This window comes from Pocillopora damicornis, chromosome 4 (genome assembly GCF_964200805.1).
Source record: "Pocillopora damicornis chromosome 4, jaPocDami1.2, whole genome shotgun sequence".
NCBI classification, from domain to species: Eukaryota; Metazoa; Cnidaria; class Anthozoa; order Scleractinia; family Pocilloporidae; genus Pocillopora; species Pocillopora damicornis.
Genome location: NC_142673.1, coordinates 8,054,325 through 8,074,336, shown reverse-complemented (window position 1 = coordinate 8,074,336; position 20,012 = coordinate 8,054,325). Strand labels below are relative to the sequence as shown.

Below are 20,012 nucleotides of genomic sequence, written 5' to 3'. Positions count from 1 at the left end.
GGTTAAGCGACCGCAAATTAAAACTAATGATAAGAAAAAGCAAACAGATTGTTGAAAAATTCCGAGTGAATCATGTTTATTAAAATCTTAAAGGAGCGACTGTTACACACATTTCAGTGAGCAGTTCGTTAGGCAGTGACAGAAAATTTTACAAGGTGTTGGGAATATGTTCCCTTCCAAGCTTACACTAAGCCAAGGCTACATAAATGGGATAATTGAGTCTTTCAGCTGCAATTAATATTGGTTTTCGCATCTGTTTGTCTTTTGATCTTAGAGCCTTTTTGCGACAGTTCACAATACAAACTTACAATGTTTCGCCAACGACAATTGAATTATAGAGGGGTTTTGCAGCAGAAGGGTTTTTATAGATTTCAAGCTAGAGTCGGTGCATTTAGTAATGTTGTTGCTTAAAAAGCTTTCGTGCATGGCAGAAAAGTCTAACGGAAAAGTTATGCTCATCATCTCTTCTTAAACATCATCATCTCTCAGCGACATTTCTCTGAAGAATTCCATTAGACAGTATAAACTCACACTCTCGTGCGTTTGGCCAAACTCGGATTTGAGTTTGGCAAAGTCACTGTCAAGACCTTGCCGGGTTCCAACAACCTTGTCCTGGTCATTTCGGCTCGACTTTACCTCCTAACCGACACAAAAAAGTTATGTAAATCCTTCCCACACGAGACAAAGTGATAAATAAATATCCAAGAGAATCATCACGAACGATACCTTAATAAGTTCACTCCTTTTCATTTTGTGTGAATCTTCATCTTGAGATTCCATTTCACCCGGTGGAGGACTCTGTCTCGTTTCCATAGACAAAAGGTCCAGTTTCAAGGACTGAGCATGCGCACGGGCTTCGACGACGGAAATTCGCACCTTAAAAAGAAATAATTAAGATATTCCAAAAAAACTTTCATGTAGGAGTCGGTTGTTAGACAGTCGTTTAGACCTTAATCCCTTATGCGGGATTAGAATTGAATCGGTTTTAACCTTTTTCGTATACAAACGTAAAGCATATTGCTGCTAACCACGTCTTATGGGGTTTAGACTAGGGTAGGCCAAGCTGAGGGCGACAGAATATAAACAACAACGATTTTTTTAACAAGCTATCAAATTACATGGAAAAAATTACTCTAACACAGGTTTAGCTTATCTTGTTTTGAATTAGGCATTTGTACATTTGTACAATATGTACATTACGGGTGAGTTAGTGCCGGTTATCTAAACAAAGTTTAACCGTTATTTAACAACACTAGGTTCTAAACTTAAAATCTTCAATTTGGCCGCACCTTTTAACAGAAAAGCCATTTCTGCGAACAGTGTCAAAAGGGCCGAAAGCTGGTAGTGGAAGGATTTTTATTCAATTTAAGCAACCCTCTCACAGAGAATACCCGAGGTCCACTGATTGCGTAAAACCGCGGTATGGGTTGGACCTTCTTTTAAATAACCGGCTCAAAGAGTTTAAGCAAACCTGGACGTGATCAAATAGTCGAAAATCAAATGATCCCACTGCATTCTTAACTGTGATGTGAAATTCGTGACAGGAAAGCGATCCTTTGAGGGTAAAAAAATTGACACAAAAATCAGTTTCACTTCTTTGTGTACGATCACATTGTAAGGTAGGTCTATAACTATTCATAAAAACTCTTTAGCACTGGTTGTAGTTATATTGTTTTCGTTATTGAACATGACGAATAAATAGAGCGTAAAGTTAAAAAGGAAAAAAACTAGGAAATTTGGAGGAAAATGGAGGTATATTTTACTTTAGACACTGTCTCTACCGGAGGTCTTTGTCCTAAATGTATTTTTTCCAGAAATTATAATGATTATGATTAACTGGTAACAGGAAATGAGGGAAGGGATTTTATGAGATTCATTGTCGACAAATTTTGAAACTACTGCTTCGCAGAAGATTCCCGCTCCATAACCGTTCAAAGGAACACTGGACTTAAACCACTGGCGGTTTTGATAAGTCGAGTAAACGAGAACGCCGATAAAAACTAGGCAATGACGTAAATCAGAGGAGGTCTCATAAGCCCACCGATACACAAACCTAGACGGAACTGAAGAACGAATTTACTGACCTGGGCCAAAATACACTGATTCCTCTGTTATGTGAGAAGTTACTACTTGTCCTGTTTTGTCCTTGAGATAGACTGGACCTTTTAAACCATAACTGAAAAGGGAAAAATCATCAATAAGAAATCAATTACTTTAACAAAGTTATAATGTAAGGTAACCTTTAACAAAGGGAAACGCTGAGCAAATAAAACTTTATCCCTTGATTTCCTGATGTTAGGCATGTGAATGGGATTATACATTGAGTGGAAAACCTGCTATTAATTTGAAGTTCAGGACCGCTTTGAGAAGCATAAACGTTTAAGAATGTAGCGTCAGTTCGTCAAGAATTACTACCTGCCTCTTTCATTTTTCACCTATCAAGATGAAAAACATACTGGCAATTAGGCGTTTCTGTTCAATTCGACACTTGAATATCAAAATTTTCTCACTCTTCAAATATCGCAAAAACCACTATAACTTTTTGAGTCGCGGGAGTGATATGGATGTAAATTCTCCTTCTCTTTTCATAGAAAATCTTTGGAAGACCATTAATGAGAATGAAGGAAGTTATCAGCTATAAGAGATAGATTGTATATGATACCAAACTTCCTACACAAGTTAACAACGAACTGTATCACCGGATATTTGTAAGGGTACATCCACTTCAACAGTTTAACCCAAGGAACATCAAAAGGGAGTTACAAGTCATCTTAAGCTTCATCGACTATGATAATGTAGATTAATATTTACCGAGGAACCAATACTAGGAAACCATTGGCTCTGAGGCTGAAAATAACAGCGTCACAGTTTCGTCTCTCATCGTCTTCAGATAAATCTTGGAAAAATAAGCATTGAAAAAGGTCCACAGATTCCTTCTGGGCGTTCTGAGCAGCCTGACGAGGAAAAAAGCGTAGAAATTTTAACATATATATCAAAAAGCCTTGTTGAAAAATGGGGGATTAGTAACTTTCTCAATACAGGTGTTACGACGAAGTTGAAACTATGGTTTGTTAACAGTTAAAATTTTTTGCGAAATTCATTAAGGAAAATGTTGTTTTATGGCAATTTTTGGTTTATAGAAAAGCTACGTGCATGTACGACGTGCACTCTTAATGATCAAAAACCTAACAAATGAAACATGGAAAGACACATATTGCAAAAAAGTTTTCTGTGTTCTTCCAATTTTCCTCCGTTTAACTGGTGGAAAATGCGTTCTTTCGCTCAAGTGCACATAAGTCTTTGACGTTAGATTTTTTAAGGAAAACACGACGCTCTTTTTTACTCGCCTGATGAGTTACAAAGACGATAAAACGTTTTATAAGGAATCCATACCCTGTGTTTAATATTGATATGATGACAAGTTTCTTGAAGTTCTTTGTTGCTTGGCAGCTGGTTATTATTGTCATTTTCAACTGCTGCCATAAGGAGTCTGTGAACCTGTTGACGACAATACTTATAAAGGCACAGAGCAAAAGATTTGGATATACTGATCATGAATGACATCATCATACTATACTTCCGTGGTTACTAAAAACTATACTTTTGCAATGCTCTAAACATTTCTAAACGGAAAAATTACAGTTGTTACTCAACTAGAAGTTAGATATGTGATATTTGGAAACAATGACCATCACCCGTGAGAGCGCATTATTTCACAGTCTTTTAAACGGATATGCAGCTTCTCATGTTTTAGTGATCTGTTGTATTGAATAAGTTGATGACTTGTAGAACTATTTTATCAGAGCCCGTAAAGTTTATTTACTCTTTTCTGTTTTGTTACAGACTACTGAAATCTATCGTCTATATCATAAGAAAATAAAAATTAAAAAAGTCCCTCTTTGGCTGAGCTTCATGAACGAGGGAGAAGAGTCATTGGCTGCATTTGTCACAAGCGTAACTCTGCACTCGAGCCGAGTGACTCAGAAAGCGCTAGAGCTTATTCCCAGACCTCTGTTGAATGAAGCGACTGAAAATAGCAAGCCTAAAGAGAAAAACAATTTAGAGCATGTTATAACTGAAGTCATGGCTCGGCTATGTTCTTGGCGGATGTAACTTGCTCGTGTCAGCTGCCAATCAAATAAAACTTTCGGTTTTGCAAGTAGCACGGTGAAGTGAAGACAAGTTAGACATAAACTGTACAAAGATTTACAAACTCACGATGACGTCCGCATATCTCCTTATCGGTGAAGTGAAATGCGTGTAATGATCCAAGGCGAGACCATAGTGAAAGAATTGTTCCGGGGATAAGGAACCAGTCGAGAAGTATAGAGCATTTGACATGGCTTGAGTTGCAAGAGAACGAACCAACTATGAAAGAGTAAATAGTTGAAACACCAAACTAAAAACCAAACTACAACAATTAAAACGGCCTTTCGGAAAGAAGAGAAATAACTCAAGGAGCCGATGAGGAGTCGAGGTAAAAAACTAGAAAGCTTCCTGAAGCTCGAAAAATGCTAGTGATCAAGAGGCAGTCGAGTGAAGCTAAGTGTGACTATAACAGGTTAATTTGGTGGTATCAACTGAGTTGATAATACCAAATTACCTTGTTATACTCTCTAACCGACGTAGCAACACAGTTTCTTTAAAAACTTATTCCCTTTAATCTTAAGTGTGACTATGCTGTGACACTTCATAAGTAAATCACCATGCTATCATGCTAAATGAGAACCCATCTCTGTCACATTAAGGTCACCTCTAGCCTCAATCCTGCTCAAAGGCTTGGCAACAGTTTAAGAATATTTTTCGAAGCATCATACAAATACGTTTAAGGCTGGGTACCTTGTTGAAGTTGGGATCCTGAGGGTCAACGCACTCATCGAGCGAGTCTGCCAGAGATTTATTGGAGCTGAAATTATGATGAAAAAATCATTGACGGACGAATGTAGGTAGAGAAATAGGTATGAAGGTAAGTACAAAGAGAATTTGGCGATTAAGTGGATAACGGGATGAATTATTTAAAAGGAAGGGAGGGGGGCGTAGGAGGGTAAGCAGATAGATCGCTAGGAACAGTTTCTGTTTTTCGACCACAAAAATGGAATCAACAGCATCTTTCTAGAACACTTGATGCACAAGATTGTGTTATCTTTGCGTTTACTCGGATTCTGTTCGGACCGTACCTTGTGTCGATGGAAAATCCTTTAGAGGCTGCACAATGTATAAGGTTTGAGAAGTGCTGTTTCCTTGGCAACGGGTGGTGACGTAACTATAAAAAGTACAAGCTAGAATTAGCTCTTGTTAATGAAAAGTCTCCATCATGAAAAAAGAAATTCACTTGAATGTTTGAAACTTCAGTTAAGGTGACTTCCACCTTACCAGGGCTGCACTTGGGAAAGCCTCCGCAATATTCTTGGCAACCCAGTGATTAGCAAATATCATACACTCCGCCACAGTTTCATGGATTTCTAAGGGCTGCGAAAATAATATTCATAATTAAATACTCTCGTTACAATTCAGGATGGAGTCAGTAAGGCTGCATGCCTTCTACACGCGTATTACGTTGATGCATGCGCAACATCTCGGCAAGATAATACTTTTTCCTTAACCCTATGATCCCTAAAAGTGACTAGCACCTCATTTCTCCTTACAATGTCACCCCTGAATCAAACACTATGGTCACGAGAATAAAGCAAATGATCACCAACTAAACGAGCTTATGACTGTCAAACAAATTCTTCTTGTCAGTACCATAGAAAATGTGAAGAGAACAGTATCAACAGTCAGACAAAATTGCAATAAGGCTCCTCGTTATTTTACCAGTAGCCGTAAAAAATACCCCTGAACAACACAAAGTACACTGCAAATCGCACTAAAGTATATGCATTTTGTATTTCACCTTTTTAGGAATTAAATCTTTAATGTCCTTGTTATCACCCAGCTGGACTTGAACTTCAACACCTTCCAGCTCCAGGGCTCCTGTGAAAAATTAGACCATGATACCTGGTGTACAGTTCATCTATGCTGACACTCGGTGACTACTACATGTATATGAATGCTGCTGACCAGAACTGTTTAAGAACAAATTTGGCTTTTTGACAACAGTATTGATCACATTACTGTTAATACCTTCTTAACAGTCAACATTTGATGTCAAGAAGGAGAGACAAAGCCCTATTACGGTTAGTTTCTCTTTTTAAAAAACAAAAAATTTTCAAAATATCCTTAAAATGTAATTTGTAAGCTATTTCATACTCTCGAGAGCTATGATAAATGTAAGACGGCATTGAGCTCTATCAACAACTTAATGGATTTATGCTCACGACTAAGTTTAAAGTTTGAATGTGATTGGTTGGGAAAGTGAAGCGATTTTCTGAACCAACCACAGAGCGTAGTGTAGCAAAACCAAAACAATCCCGGGTTACTTTCGACTCTTAATTCAATGTTTATCTATTTCAATCGAAATTTTCTTCACTAGCACTATGAGCTCTACTACTGGTGACAGCAATTTATAACTCAATACGAAACAGAAAAATTACCATGAATTGTTCTTCTTGTCTTAATAACTCTTGCAATATCCATAAGTTTCGTCACCGTTTTTCGAATTTCCGACAATCTATCGGGAAAAAAAAACGCCAAAAAAAAAGCATATCTGTAAGGATTTGCGTAATCTACGCTACAGAAAATTGTCCTAAAATCAAACGTGCACTTTATCTCTGTAGGTAATATGGAAACATGTGTCACTGAACGGTGAGAACCACCACTATCATTCAAACTCAACAATCACACACATAATCAACACTCAAGCTACTCGTTTTCTTCTTTTCACATCACAACTCGCCGTTTAGTGATTCTTAGTTTGGTTATATCTTTGTCTTACGGTTTGCATTTCCAATAAGATGTATACATTTCCTCACTGAGAGGAAGGAAATCTGCAAAAAAAGAACCTTTTAGATGCTTCCGTTCGATCAACTTCTTGTAATTCAGGAATGTCTTTTATGAGGTCATCATCGCTTGTCTCTCCATCAGCAATGGCTTGCGCTGCCTTCGAAAGTAAAAGAACAAACTCCTTAAGGTCGCCTTATCCAAAATGTCTTTTTATACTTTAAAGCGGGAAACGTGCATCTACAAATGCCTAATAGCTATTTGGGGAAAAGGAATCAATGTCCTACCTGGTTTAATATTTAGGATTTTTAGTTTTCCACCGCTATTTTGGGGTAGACTTTTGTCTATTCTTCAGGCCGGGAGTGTTAAGAAAAATTGTGTCCAAGCCTTATCGACATGAAACTACCAAAACAAGAACCAACATGGCACGAGATATAATTTACCTCGTAAAACAGCTTGTAGGAAGATCGTATGACCGTACGACCAAACCATGTCTTCAAAACATTGAACTCCGAGTCCAAAACCCACATAACACTAACAGCATACCTGTTAAAACACTCGAATAATTAAAACCATGGTCGCCACAGACATGAACTTTTAAAATTCCCTAACTTAAGGACTTAAGAAAGATGATAGAGGCACCTAAAGAGCAATGAGAAAAACACCCCCCGACGTGCTGAAAATGTAACTTTTCCTGGATATCATTACATCGTCCAGCATACAAGCTATCATAATGAAAAAAAAACTTGGCATTTAGAAACTATTTCTTGATACAACACCACGTTCTTGTAACTTATTGTGAAGACCATGTCAAGTGGTTAGAATAAAGAGCTACAAATCGAATGTTAAGAGAAACCAAACAACCAACTGACAGTCCTAAAGCATAGTCTGTACTGCAGCAGCTGTCAGGAATGGACAGAGATATCTTATGGACTTCACCAAACTATCAGAGACGGTCAATTTATTTCCTAACTGGGGAACCGAAACGATGCAACTTTACCTATCAACACCTCCGATCAGTGAACACAAATCAGCGCTTAGCACTTCTGGTAACATGTCAAACCTTCGATCAGCCAGGTAGACAGTGGTAGATCTGTTGCACAAAGAAAAGAAACGTCTGCTGAAAAATCGTGAGCTCAGGGGCGTGCTAGGCAAATGTTGTTATGATGCTTTTACACACGAATAACAACACTAACAACTGTGTGACGTCTTTGTGTAACATCGAAATATAAGGAAGCTTTAACAATGGTCAGAAAAGTAAAGGCACAAAAATTGATAGCAATGACGGGGTGACAGGAACAAACATAGTACATTTTCCAAGGTTTCTCAGACGCACCTCTAATCCCAGACTGTACGGTACTAAATTTTACAATTTGCTGGGCCATCTATGTTTAATCGTGGAGAGACAGGTTAATTTATTGGCCCTGTGGTTAGTACGTTGGACTTGAAGTGTTTAGGTTTGAAGCGTAGTTTCAATCATTGCACAGTGTTCTTAGGCAAGACACTTTCATCTGACAGTGCCACTAAATGATAGTGCAATTTTCATTCGAATGTCCAAATTTATATGGGATAACTTTGGTTTTGATTTTCTTCACGCTGTGTTTGATTCAGGAAACTCCCGCCACTTTCTCAACCAATCAGATTCAATACTAAATCCAAACACGACTTGGTCACATGCGTTTTCCCGCGCTTGAGGTAATTTGCTTGTTTTAATTTGAATTATTTTTGCCTTGATAGGATATTTCCTTTTTTTATGACTGGCTGTTGTAATCACTGTGGTTTTGGTTTTACAACACTCAGTCGAAATTCGCTCTTGAATAAAATTGAATAGCCAGGGACGAAATACAATGGGTGGGGAGAGGAGGGAGAAGTAACCTGTGATGGACTAGCATCCAATCCAGGAAGAGTACTGGTGCCCATACTCCTACCGGAATCATATCGTGAATGCCAGGTTACGCTGCAGCAGCTGCATGAATACGAGTCGGTCTTATACCAAGACTTTTCTTATGTGTTATCGCTGTGAACTATGTGGACAGCGCGTACCTGGATTTAGCCTCAGCGTCTGTCAAAGACCCTGGTCTGACAAAGTGAGACACATCTGCAATATGAACACCGAGTTCGATATGCTCACGTTTCAGTGTTCTGTTGACAAAAAATTACAAAGATTGAAAGGTCTTTGGAATAAGATTTGGAATTTACACATGTAAAAATGTACTTATCGAGGTATATAACATGCAACCGTGAAGAGAAGAAATAAAGATATTGTCACAAAATTAATTTAAGCACGAATTTCTTCAATTCTATGGCACACTTTGATCTGAATCATCCCTTTGTCTCCCAGAAGTGAACATCATGTAATTTTTCCCGATGTGGTCGACTGTATATCCAATAAAATGGGAATAAACAAACCTATTTGCTGGAAGGTGATACTTTGACACCAAATTCTTCAACAGAATTTACCAGAAAAAGTATAGAAGCTGAGAGGTGGAGTTACTAATTTGATCTCAGGAGTTAGAGAGTTGGGCCTTCCTCTTATGATTTCCCAAACACCTATTAGCTTTTGTAGTAAATGGAAAAGGTGTAGCAAGGCAGTAAGTTATCAAAGCAATTAAATATAAAATTAAAAAGGTTGAAAATAGAATTCAGCTTCACCCTGTTAATACTTCTTAGTATGTGGTGCACAGAACATTACCTGACAGATAGAGTATCATCGACATCTTCGCATCCTTTTGGATCAATGCTGAAGATTAAATGCGATTTTCTAAAAAAGAAAAGAGAAAAATGAAAATTGGTCTATTAAAATTTTTTTCACGAGTTTGTGTCATGACTCAGAAATTCTTTATACTATTGATAACAATGTTAAGCTCACTAAAAAACGGTTAGAAATTGCGGACGATAAAGAGAAATTGCTTTGTTTAGAATCACTTAACCTACATAACTCAAGATTCACACCAGCGTGTGCGACTTTACCCTTTTTCTTTATAACCGGTGAAAGATCACTCTTTACCCAGAAATTTCCGCCTTCACCCATTTAACTGAGATTCGCTCGCAACCGTACAACTTATAAACACTCGATGTCCACAGTTGTTGTTGCGAAGAGAATGGAACGCCAGACTATACGATAAAATACCCATTGTTTCTTGAAAAAAAAAACCCTAAACTTCCAAAGGAAATTTAAAGAGAAGAATCACAGTTACTATTGAGTTAAAACAGAAGAAACAAGCAGAGCGCTTTTATTCTTTCAATTCGTTACTGAGATTGTGCCGAAGAGAAAGCAACCAAGTGAAGGTCGGAGACAAATGTTGATAGTGCATACGCTTTAAAACTGACGTTTGTAAGATGCTCACCGTAAATCTCGCCTTTTTGCTATTTCCGCCTCAGACATTACCCAAGGACTCTCTGTTGTGTTGGTGGGAAGCTCCTTCAGCTGTGCTTCAGTGAATGAGGGCGCTGCAAGGGTGTGCTCCACCATCAAGGCTTGAACCTCGGTCTCTAGGTCGCCAATGGGGCCCAACGAACGAACAAAATGTCCACTAGGGTACATAGAGTTCACCTCCCATAAATCGATCCTAACGACAATTCTGTTTTAGAAAAGAAATGGTTTGAGAGCGGAGGTAAGAGAATCGATCACATGTGGATAACCTGTGTGACGGACTCCAAGGTAGTCTTGAGAAGGACTCCTGTTGGAGGCAGTGACTAACGTTTCGACAAACTGGGTGAAAGTCATCCTCACAAGTAAACGCTAACTCAGTTAAAGTATGGTTCCGATACAGCAGTGCCACGACACGGTGGTTGTTAACCTGCGAAAATGCTTCAAGTCGTTATTCCTTAAATTGATCGAAATACCAACAGAACAGAACTAGAAAACTGGAGAGTAGTTTTCATGCCAAATAGACCTCAATTTCTCGACCGAATGTCGCGAAACGAAAAAAAAGAAAGTAATCATAAAAACCCAAATAGAAAAATAACACGTGAGTACTTTGGATTAAGACGCGCGTGAGACAAAAGGAGTTCTCTTTCGCCCGCGTGTTCGCTCACTTTTACGCACTTTTTATGCGTTAACGTCGAACGCCCTCAATGCAGCTTATTAAAACAAAGGAAATCATCACCTAGAAGAGTTCTCTCTTGCGAGTGCGCTCATGCGTTAATGTCGAACGCCCGTTATGCAGCTTATTTAAACAAAAGAAATCAGTACAAAGAGCCCATGAAAACTGAAAGGCGCGTTTCTCTAATTCCTTTAACACACCTTACAAGAACGAGGAAAATTTTATTCAGAGGAACCCAAAGCAACCCCCGTCCTTCAAAGGCGAAAAAATATATCGTTGTTATAGAGGTCCGTTAGTTGAGAAAAACGTTTCGTTATGAACCAACCTGTGATCTCGCAAGCTGTCAACTTGACGCGTACTTATTCTTATCTTGGGTATACGGTAATCCCATGGAACCACAACGACCTGAGTCAGCACAAAAATTAAAATTAGACTGAGTATTGGTTCACTCTGGTATCAAAAGTAAACTTATATATATGTATACCCAGTCACTTTGGACCTGCACCCTTAATAGGGCTTCATACGCGGTCAGATAGCCTATAATTAGATTGGATACGATTACGTGTGGATACACAGTCGGTGTAGATTAAGCATGCATTGAGTTCATAAAATTTCTTGTTCTCAAAGCGTCATTCCCGCCTATCCACTGCGAGTTCAACTTCCAATATTACTACGGGAGGGATGGTCGTAGCCACTTCAAGCCTAACATATCCACCTACCCGTGTGTCCACTTCAATATGGTCTTCAAATATTAATGCAGTCTTGAACAAAATTTGTTACAAATCCCTAAAATCAACCAATTTCCACATACGACCCTCCATTCCCTCGTTCAATGTTGAATACTTATTAGACTGTGGGCAACTATGACACAAAATCCTTTATTCGGGTGTCCAAGGTTGAAGGGGAGGGTGTTTCCTTGCCACTTCATATTCACGTATCTGCCTGACCACTTAAAACTTCATGTATAATGAGAGAAGGAGTGGTTTTCAACGAAGTGTCCGTGTATCTTCTCCGAGAAGGAGCTTTATGCGACAGGCTATTCGGCGGTTACTCTTTCCTGGGAGTTTACGCACACAACAAAAATCATTTACCTTTCCAGCTTGTTTCCTTAAACCCTGGGTTTCCTGAAAATGTACAGAAACGAGGGAATCCCAACATGAAAAAGTTTCTTTCTTTATAGACCTAACTAAGCAGTAACCTTAACAACGAAGCTACTAACTCAGCTGTAATTCTGTACAGTACAATTCCCCAGTTTTGGTAAAATCTTGGGTAAAAGAAATTGGTTGGAATAATCAGAAGGTTCGAAATATCGAAGGAAGAGCTACATTTACAGTTGTTTGATGAGAAAGGGTAGTGATTCCAGTTGCCGCAAGTTTGTAAAACCGAGGGTTTGAATCATAAGGATTTAACTGAAGCTGAATCTCAGCAGTCATTTGTTTTTCGGAGAGCTCTTCGATTGAAGAAGTATTTACCTCATTTTCAGCAAAACTTGCGACATAATCTCTCCAGTTCCTTTGCACCACTCCCACCACACGGCCAGTTGGCATGACGTCACTTTGGTCTTCTCTAGACTCGTCTGCACCTAAATAGAGGCCATCACTTGTATTATTTAGGTGTGCAGTTTGTATTCATGTGTTCACAGAATTTGATTGAATGCATCAGAGTTCCACAATACTGAATGATTTGAAGGTGTAAGCACCAGACTGTTAAGAGGTTTCTTTCAGTCATGTTTCCCTAAATGTGATAAGTATCTGTCCTCCCACTGCTGCATTAGCTGAATTTACCAGAATTAAAGATGTCAAGTAAAAGTACCGGTTATAAGTAGACTTCTGTTTTAAGACACGACACGACAGGATAAAAAGTGGCACCTTAAGGCTTAAAAGCATTTCTACATTTCAAGTATTAACTTAAGATTGTTCAAACCTTCATCACTGCTTCTAATAGCCATTGATCTGCCCTTCCACTGAGATTTGGGAAATAACTCCACCACTACAACATCACCGTGCACAGCCCGATTTCTGAAACCACAAAATATTACTGAGCATTGAACTTCAACTGGGTGGCTATACAAGACTGTAGACTTGCTTAACCCTTTCACTCCCAAGATCTTTTATGTAATTCTCCTTATTGTATGCCATACAATTCTTATGATGTCTGTGCAAAGAATTTGGAATTAGATAAACTAATACTCCCATTATTGACATTTTTCTTTCTTCTCATCACTCAACAGGTTGGTATTGTATTGATATCGTAAGGAGAAACTCTGTCTTGGTCACTCATGGGAATTAAAGGATTAAAGTGAGTACACATAAACTAAATAATATAAAAATAAAAGCATTTTGAGTTGACATTTTTTAGTTCATAGAAACCCACAAGGCTGCATCAACAGGCGTATTAAAATTACATAAGGTATGCAATAATTGTAAATTGTGGTAAATTTAAACTTCAAAGGTTGCAGTGAAAACATACAACTGTATTGTACTCAAGCTTAAATGGTAGAGTAATCAATCAAAGTCCAATGTGGGGTCTTCAAGTTGATATCATCCCTATACTTGGGTCTCAAGGATGAGTCAGACTTTTCTTTGCAAAGTTTTTTTTCTTTTTTCTACACCTGTTTACTAAGTCTAGTTTATGAGGTTGGATGTAGGGCAGCAAAGAGATTTTATTTCATTTTCTTTTTAACAACATATATGTCTATTATCATTCCCATTTAGTTCTAACAACACAGAATGCGATCAGACATTGTTTCTGATATTTTCTTTTATTTTTGAGTCTCCATTTCATGTATCATTTAAAAAAGGTGTTCCAGGCATTATGCGAGCCTCCCTCAAAAGTTTGTCACATACTTGCCAATATTAGTCTAATATTGACCAATGATTGACATTTACTGCAGATTTGCAAACACTTGCTTACCTATTCACCATGCCAGTGATGAGTACATCAGAGTCTAGTGAGTCCTTACTGTCTGACATACCCTTGCTAAGAATGAAGAAAATCACTGTTAAACAATAATGTAATGCAATTGATTATTTGCAAAAATAAGCTGGGTGTTCTTGTTTTATTATTCATGTTGGTTAGGTTGATTCCAAGCATTAAGAGTCCCAAATTCTTGCCTACATCAGGTTATAACTGGATAAGTATAGTATATGTGCAAAATTAATGTATGTCTTTAGAACAGTTTGAAATGTGAGAACATAAACTTCATTTTAATTCAAGGTAAGCTTTCTCTCACAGGGCCCTTAGTCCTTCCTCTCTTGATATTCAAGTTCATTTAGTGCAAACTTTAACTTCATGCACTTGGATAAGCTGCACTTAAATGTAATGATATCATAGATTGACAACAGAGGAAACATAACATACCCTGACTTTTGAACAAATGCCTCATCTTGTGCACAATGTTTGTTGACATTGAGACATCCTTGCAAGAAACAACCCTTGGTAAGGAAAGACATTTCTATAGTAACAATGGGATTAAAAGCTTGAGGTTTCCAAGGCATGATATGCATACTTGATCAGCTATCATGTAAAACAAACAAGAGTTGATTCCCTTTGTTTACAACTGCACACCAATAGGCCACTCACTTTATCCCTTTAACCCCCAATGTCAACATGTATATTCTCATTACTGTTCTACATATGTTTCTTACTTAACTGATTGAGAGAATTTGTTCAAAAATCCAGACATTTCATCTTTGGTGATCATTTCATTCATTCTCATAAACTGTGCATTTGATCAGGCAGTAATATTGTTAGGAGAAATTAGATGTCACTGTTGGGACTTGAAGGGTTATTCACTAAGGTGTGCAGACATGTACATCTATCATGGAATAGTTAGCTGCTAACAAAGCCAATTATATTTAAGCATTTGTGAAAGAATGCTGGTAAAAATTAATCATCATTATTAATAGTAACTCTTCCATTAAAACATCTCTCTCTCTTACAGCTTTAATTCCAGCTTCAAGAACTTTGGCTGGTAAGTATTCTTGATATTCCTTTGTGGATGCTTCACTCACTACAATAAGTATAAAGTTAAAATGGAAATTTTTAAAAATTATTTTAAAAAATCAACTAACAACAACAACAAACATCTCAATGTTTCTTTAAAACATATCATTTTCTTTTGTTTTTCAACTGAAATTCTTGACAAGGGAAATTTAGTTGTCAACACTAATAACCAAAGTGCAGAACCCATTTCATCATAAGAGTTGGCACAGAAAATTTCTCCACTCCCAAGATTTTGTTCCCAGCCACCTTCCTCCCTTGGTGTTGTAATACAATTTTTTGTTCACTCCAACCTTCACTTGATCTTATCAATCTGAAAATAATATCATGGCTTCAAAATTCATTTGCCTCAGCCTGAAATCATTCCAGTTGTGCAAGCTACTCCCAAAAATAAGGAGAGGGTGCTTGAGTCTGATCAATATAATTTTCATCAAATTTAGGGTACACTCAGTCTTACCTGATTCATCTGCTTCATTATTTACAGCAGCCAGAGAATAATACAACTCCAGAATTGATTGACAAGTGGGATAGAAATCAGTAAGGTAGTCCTCAGTTCTCATGATAAACACTCCTGCAGACTTGTTTCCATACTTTTCCACAATCTGCCAACATACAATATAGGAAAATGTTCCCAAAAAACATACACACTTTAAACTAACTGTATTTAAATATAGATTTTATCCAATCTGTTTACCTAGATTATAGATTCAATCTGTTGGCTTTAAAAGAGTGCCTAGCATCTAGTTTCTCCATACAATATCACCCCTGAATCAAACATTAAGGTACAAGTTAGGATAAAGGAAAATAATGATCAACAACAAAAGAATCTCTTGATTGTGTAACAAATTCACCTTGTCAGCACCTTGGGTAATGTACAGAGAACAGTATGGAGAATATGGATCCTGGTGATAGGGTATGAAGGGTTCGTCATAAAAGTCACTCAGGGGGAAGCCCCAATCATATTACATAGTGTTGTTACATTTTTCTTTCAAATCACTGACCATGTTTGCACCTTAAGGTACAAATTTCAGAGGTGATTAAGCCTAATTACAGTGTCTAACAAAGATGCCACTCCTAAATCAACTTCTATATTGTATATTGAGGATTTAAAATCAATATACAGATAAAACTTAAAAGTTGCTGAGAAAACAAAATGTTGGTGTTGTACTACATTATACACAAAGGAGATGGAGCTGTACATGTGTGGTGTATATGTTACCTGCTGGTCTTCTGTTAAGATCACAAGGGGCATAGCTTGGTTTAAATGATTATAATACCAAACAGCACCAGTGTAAATGCACCTTCAAAGAAAAAGGAACCTCTCTTGAGTGTGGAGATGAAAAAAAATAACAAAACAGTAGTCAAAGCTTTCTAGAAAACTTTACACATCAAATGAATATGAAAAAATATCTAAAAAACAATGTTGTGGTTTAAATTGTTTTGTTCTGCATTTTTTTTCTTGTATAAGTTGTAAACTTATACAAGTAAACTTGTATAAGTTCTGACTGCAAAAATTATTGCTGTGCCTTCAAAGCTTATAAAGTCACTCTGCTGTCAAAACTGACAAGTTTTTTTTGGACAAAATTTCTAATAATTGACCATACTTCTCATCTTAAGTGAAAAAAATAATTAAATGGTCACAAATTTTAAATCAGTCTATGTCCTCAACATAGCTTCACCTCCACTGCCACTCTTCCAAAGACTCCCTGGGTTCCCTGGCAACATAAGCCCCATCACAGAACTCATTACTGAATATGATGCTCTGCTGCCTGTTATCGTTCACAATATCTTTTAGTTGAGATTGAAGTTTTCTCCCTCCTTGATGCTGGACCTATGAAAACATTTACGGAAGTGCTTCATGTACAAGTGCATTCATTGACTTATATGCTAAAGGAATATCCACTCATAACTAAAAGTAAATGTGTTCTTGGCCTTTTTAGCTCAGTGCTATAAAGTTAGAAAACTGAAAGTGAAATTTACTTGTGATAAGACAATAAAATAGGTTGACAAAAAAGCATATTATCAAACGTTGTACTTGCTTATTCTTATGTGTGATGTTTGATTACACCTTTAAGCATTGATTCTGAAAATGAAACATTTATAACATAGCACATGTGCTTGCCCTATATGTCCTATTAAGCTGCATTGAACAAATCTTTATTTACGCATGCCGGTGTGTAAATAAGATGACATGAGCATTTTTTTTAACTGGCTTCAGAGTTTCTGTCTTGTTAAGCTGCAGTGCAGTTTTCCTTCTCTTTGCAATATGGAAGAAACCAGCAAAGAACTGCCCAATTTTTCTATTGACATTGACCTTTTAGGTCCTGATCCAACAAGCAACAAAAATAAAGCAGGAAAAAAACTTGCAAGTTGCATGTTTTGCAAATTTGTGGGAAGACCAGCTGCAGCAAATTTTGGCCGTAAACTGGATCAAATGTTCTTGCTCAAACCAAAGTATAAAATGTGGTGTATTTTTGACCAGCCAATAGGGACGTTTGTTTACTTTTTTTGTGCGTTGTGAGAATTTTGCACTCTATCACAATAAAAGACTTCTTCATGCAGATCCTTGTTTTTGCTCTGTTATAAAAGAATTTGTTCATGCTTTTAGCTGTGCGTATATTGAGTTATGGATGTACTTGGGAAGTTTAGAGAGCACTAAAAAAGCTAGAGTTGCTCTCAGCTGTGCCTCGAGCTACTCTTATGCATTTTTGGTGCTCTCCAAACTCCCCTCATGCATCTGTAACTCAATATATGCATGCTAAGCATGAAAAAATTCTTAAATATCTGCTATAAAATATCCATCTACATTCTGCAAAATGCACAAAAAAAGTGTTAGGTTCTTACATGATTAACCACTGTTTCAAAGAAAATTACTCCTTGAATTTCTTCACTCTCAAATATTTCAAGAAACAGCCTTGAAACCTGAAATAAAACACCAAAGAATCAGCTCAAGGAAATTAACCCTATCATTTGGCTTAATTGTGTGTCTTAATTGTGTGTTGTTCTTGTCCTGACACAACTAATTATTTTTCATTTTTTTTTAATTCAAAACTTGAATGCCTTCTCTGTCCAACCGTCACATCAGTGCCTGTAATTACCTATTAGTAAATACTTGCAAACTAAAATCCCTGAGGATGTAAGGATATCAATTTGAACTCTAAATCAAACCTCGTCAAATGCTCAGTACCTTTCTGCAGAGCATGGCCATTTGCAAAGCATTTGTGATTTTTTCTTTCTTACCATCCATACCATCACACCGTAAAATCGCCTTTGATGGATGGTCCTCAGGACAAATTTTAGCCTCAAGAAAAACATCGGTTCGGAAAGTTCATGTGATATGTCAGGGCATAATACCAAGACCACCACCAGCAATTTTCGAGTCGATGTCCAAAACAAGCTGGCTACAGGTTTGAAAGGTGTACCTCCATACTACAGTCGACTACAAACTGTTACAAAGCCTTGCTTTCAAATGCAATCTATTGCTTTCGCCATTATTTTTTTTTGTCAAAGAACTGTTCGCACAATAAAGTATGGTGTTATACGGAAATATTGCTGAAAGGTTTACTCTGCACAAGTCTAACAACGCTTAGGCCAAGATCGGTCAAAGTGCGGTAAACAAACTCAACTTACCTGGCAATCAGGAACAACGTAATGAGTCAGTGATTTACAAAGCAAAGTTCCGTTACCTAAATAACGAATTAAATTAAAGTGTGTGATACTGAACTATATTATGCTGTAACTAAGATAACAACTTCAAAAGATTGACTGTAGCTTACTCTGCTTGCAAACGCTTACTTACCTTGTTCGCAAACTGCACAAACTTCACTGTGGCAAGGAACATCTTTCCGCAAATAGTGTTCCCGCACAACATCAAGAAGTCGGCCTGTTTTCGTTTTTAACCTTAGCAGCTTATTAGTTTTGATCATATTTCGGCGTTCATGGATATGAAACAACGGCCATTTTTAAAGTGAAACTACAACTTAAACCCGGCGCCATTTTGTTGATTACATATCCCAACAGCACTTGCTAGTTAAACTTTTGATTGGTAACCAGTTACCTCGATACCTCGGTCGCAAACAAATACTAAATGCGCATTGGTCAGTTGAATTGTGCTTACATCTTCCATTTCCTTGCTTTAATACTAGTTATAGTTCTCACTAGAGCTGCCCCCGCCCTACAGTACTATTTTCTATTGTTTTTTTTTTTAGTTGGGCTTGTTGTTTACAGTTGTGTAATTTTTCTGTTATGTTGTTACAGAATTGCGGCTCAGTACTTTGGTTTTAATAATTTTGGATCTCAAAATACTACAAGTGTACAAAATGTAGTTTTGGGAAGTGCTTGGGATGTTTTTTTTTGCTGTGTGGTTCAACTTAGGATTTGTTTGTTCTTCACGATCAAGAAGAAGCAGAATGTAGGGACTTGGGTGAGTTTTGACATTGGAATGTTATAGGTGGCAGACTTGCCTCTGAAAAATCCAGAAATTGCCGAGTCTTTCGGCTTTGTGCAATAAGCTTGATTTACGGCTGACAAATCGGAGTTAACTGGGTCTTTCGGTCAAAATGCTAAACTTACACCGTCTTCTGAGCATCGGTGAAATTATTTCTGTATTAACTTCTGTATAACACAAATGAAACTCTATAACTCTGAGAATAATCCAACATCAAAGCAAACGAGTTGGAAGCTTAACTTTTTAATGTATTTGATATCTGGTTATACTTTAATTATGCTGCAAGTTCTTTGCTTTAAGTTCTTACGTTAGCTGACTGAGCTGTGGACCCTCCGCCGCCTTCGATCGAGACTTCACACAACTGTTTCTCTTTTGACGGATTTTGATCACCTTTTAAACTCAAAACTACCTTTAATTGTTAGAAAGATGCTATACACACTTACCGTTGGACTTGGAAACGCTTCTCGACGCTTTTCAGGGACGCTTAACTCGAAATCTCGACAAGGACAAAGCTTGTATCAAAGACGCCGATCCCAATAGTACTCGCGCGCGTTTTTGCTGGCCGCCCATGACCATTTGCGGGAAAAACGTTGATATCTTGCGGCCGTGCAAGCGATCAAATCGAGATTTTTTCTGGT

The 20,012-nt window shown here is 37.5% G+C and overlaps 1 protein-coding gene across 3 annotated transcripts; it reads right to left on the bottom strand.

Moving 5' to 3' along the window:
- Nucleotides 1-59: 59 nt before the first annotated feature.
- On the bottom strand, nt 60-19,919 carry LOC113680791 (DIS3-like exonuclease 1). 3 transcript variants are annotated; one of them, XM_089203835.1, is made up of 31 exons: nt 19,818-19,919; nt 18,558-18,613; nt 17,772-17,849; nt 16,607-16,758; nt 16,147-16,228; nt 15,385-15,529; nt 14,867-14,937; nt 14,286-14,359; nt 13,839-13,904; nt 12,849-12,943; nt 12,398-12,507; nt 12,017-12,049; nt 11,251-11,330; nt 10,227-10,460; nt 9,572-9,640; nt 8,923-9,021; nt 7,880-7,972; nt 7,323-7,425; nt 6,942-7,039; nt 6,534-6,610; nt 5,894-5,973; nt 5,374-5,469; nt 5,178-5,263; nt 4,840-4,906; nt 4,219-4,368; nt 3,394-3,498; nt 2,812-2,954; nt 2,085-2,176; nt 1,472-1,554; nt 727-876; nt 60-639 (listed from the first exon to the last, which is right to left on the bottom strand). In XM_089203835.1, exons 5-31 carry the CDS (start codon nt 16,177-16,179, stop codon nt 469-471), a joined length of 2,703 nt encoding a protein of 900 aa, XP_089059961.1. In that variant the 5' UTR covers nt 16,180-16,228; nt 16,607-16,758; nt 17,772-17,849; nt 18,558-18,613; nt 19,818-19,919; the 3' UTR covers nt 60-468. The 3 variants fall into 3 exon arrangements, with proteins under 3 accessions (XP_089059961.1, XP_089059960.1, XP_027053644.2); XM_089203834.1 differs by lacking the exon at nt 19,818-19,919 and adding an exon at nt 18,727-18,972 and having other exon boundaries at nt 14,292-14,359; XM_027197843.2 differs by lacking the exon at nt 19,818-19,919 and adding an exon at nt 18,727-18,970.
- Nucleotides 19,920-20,012: the final 93 nt, after the last annotated feature.

Bases quoted from the DNA above. Each gene is read 5' to 3' on its own strand.
- LOC113680791 (XM_027197843.2), bottom strand. From the start codon at position 18,853: ATGATCAAAACTAATAAGCTGCTAAGGTTAAAAACGAAAACAGGCCGA. The intron at 18,614-18,726 runs GTAAGTAAGCGT...TTCGTTATTTAG, and splicing joins TTGTGCAGTTTGCGAACAAG to GTAACGGAACTTTGCTTTGT. The intron at 5,264-5,373 runs GTAAGGTGGAAG...TACTTTTTATAG, and splicing joins CTTTCCCAAGTGCAGCCCTG to TTACGTCACCACCCGTTGCC.